The sequence below is a fragment of the Penaeus monodon genome, chromosome 34 (assembly GCF_015228065.2).
Source record: "Penaeus monodon isolate SGIC_2016 chromosome 34, NSTDA_Pmon_1, whole genome shotgun sequence".
Classification (NCBI taxonomy): domain Eukaryota; kingdom Metazoa; phylum Arthropoda; class Malacostraca; order Decapoda; family Penaeidae; genus Penaeus; species Penaeus monodon.
In genome coordinates this window covers 33,129,121-33,130,191 of record NC_051419.1, presented here as the reverse complement: position 1 = coordinate 33,130,191, position 1,071 = coordinate 33,129,121, and the positions used below count along the sequence as shown (strand labels likewise).

Genomic DNA, 1,071 nt, shown 5'->3' with positions numbered 1-1,071 from the left:
ACTGAATGCCGGTTTTGTCTTATCATACCTCTCATAAAAATTTTTACTAGGTTGTTTCAGAGCTATTCTACAAGTTATACGCCAACACTAAGAAAACAATTATTAAAATAATGATATCAATCCAATACCTTGGAGGTCAAGTTTGGTGCGAAATACTGATGTAAACTGCTCTTCTTGGCATCCTCCTTCTTCACAGAGATAATGATCTGCACGGAAATGTTCTCGCAAGGCACTGTAGTCTCTGTAGTAAAGCGAACGTCACAATTAGTGGAACTGTGACCATCAACCTAAACTTTATATTCATGCTTTTAGACACAGAAAAAAGGAAGAATAAAATGTCATCCATTAAAGAATATGTGGCATCCAAACAATTAAGATACTATTTATCAGGTTTGCCTAAATGTAAATCAGGTCTGCATGTCTATCAGGATTGAATGCCTACCTGTAAACCAATTAGAATACCTAATTGAAAATCATGTTTGAATGCCTATTTGTAATTCTAGTTTGAATACCTACCTGTAAATCAGTTTTAAATACCTAATTGTAAATCTGGTTTGAATGCCTAATTGTAAATATGGTTTGAATACCTAATTGTAAATCAAGTTTGAATGCCTAATTGTAAGTCTGGTGTGAATGACTGCTTGCAAATATAGTTTGAATGCCTACTCACTATTGAAAATCATGAATAAACAAACTACTTATATGGGAAGAAGAATAAATTTTTTTTTAAATGGGATAAAAGTGTCTGACTGTCTGCCTATTTTTCTGCTAGTATGGCTGTTTGTGCATGTGTTTTCAGGTGCTTTTCTATAACTCTCTCTCTCTGCTTTTTACTTACTCATAATAATGAGTATTGAGTGAGTCAGCATCACAGATGTGGCAGAAGAAGTGGTCACGCCGCAGGTGCCGGAAGAGTTCATCGTTGTCCATGAACCTAGCATCGCAGAACTCGCACAGTGGATGGCCCCGATGGCTGGTGTCATCAGTGTCCCCTTTGCGCCGGTGCTGGGCCAACTGGCTCCTAGTGTATGACCTACGTTCCCCTGTGAAGATCTGTTGAACAATGTCAGG

The 1,071-nt window shown here is 37.7% G+C and overlaps 1 protein-coding gene across 1 annotated transcript in view; it reads right to left on the bottom strand.

The window, feature by feature from the left end:
• LOC119594489 (E3 ubiquitin-protein ligase ZNF598-like) overlaps positions 1-1,071 on the bottom strand; it is a gene marked incomplete at its 5' end in the record, with an annotated part of 4,152 nt that overhangs the window by 399 nt on the left and 2,682 nt on the right. Inside the window, 2 exon segments of the mRNA XM_037943522.1 lie at positions 129-241; positions 839-1,053. Of these exon segments, the coding sequence (XP_037799450.1) occupies positions 129-241; positions 839-1,053 (328 nt within the window).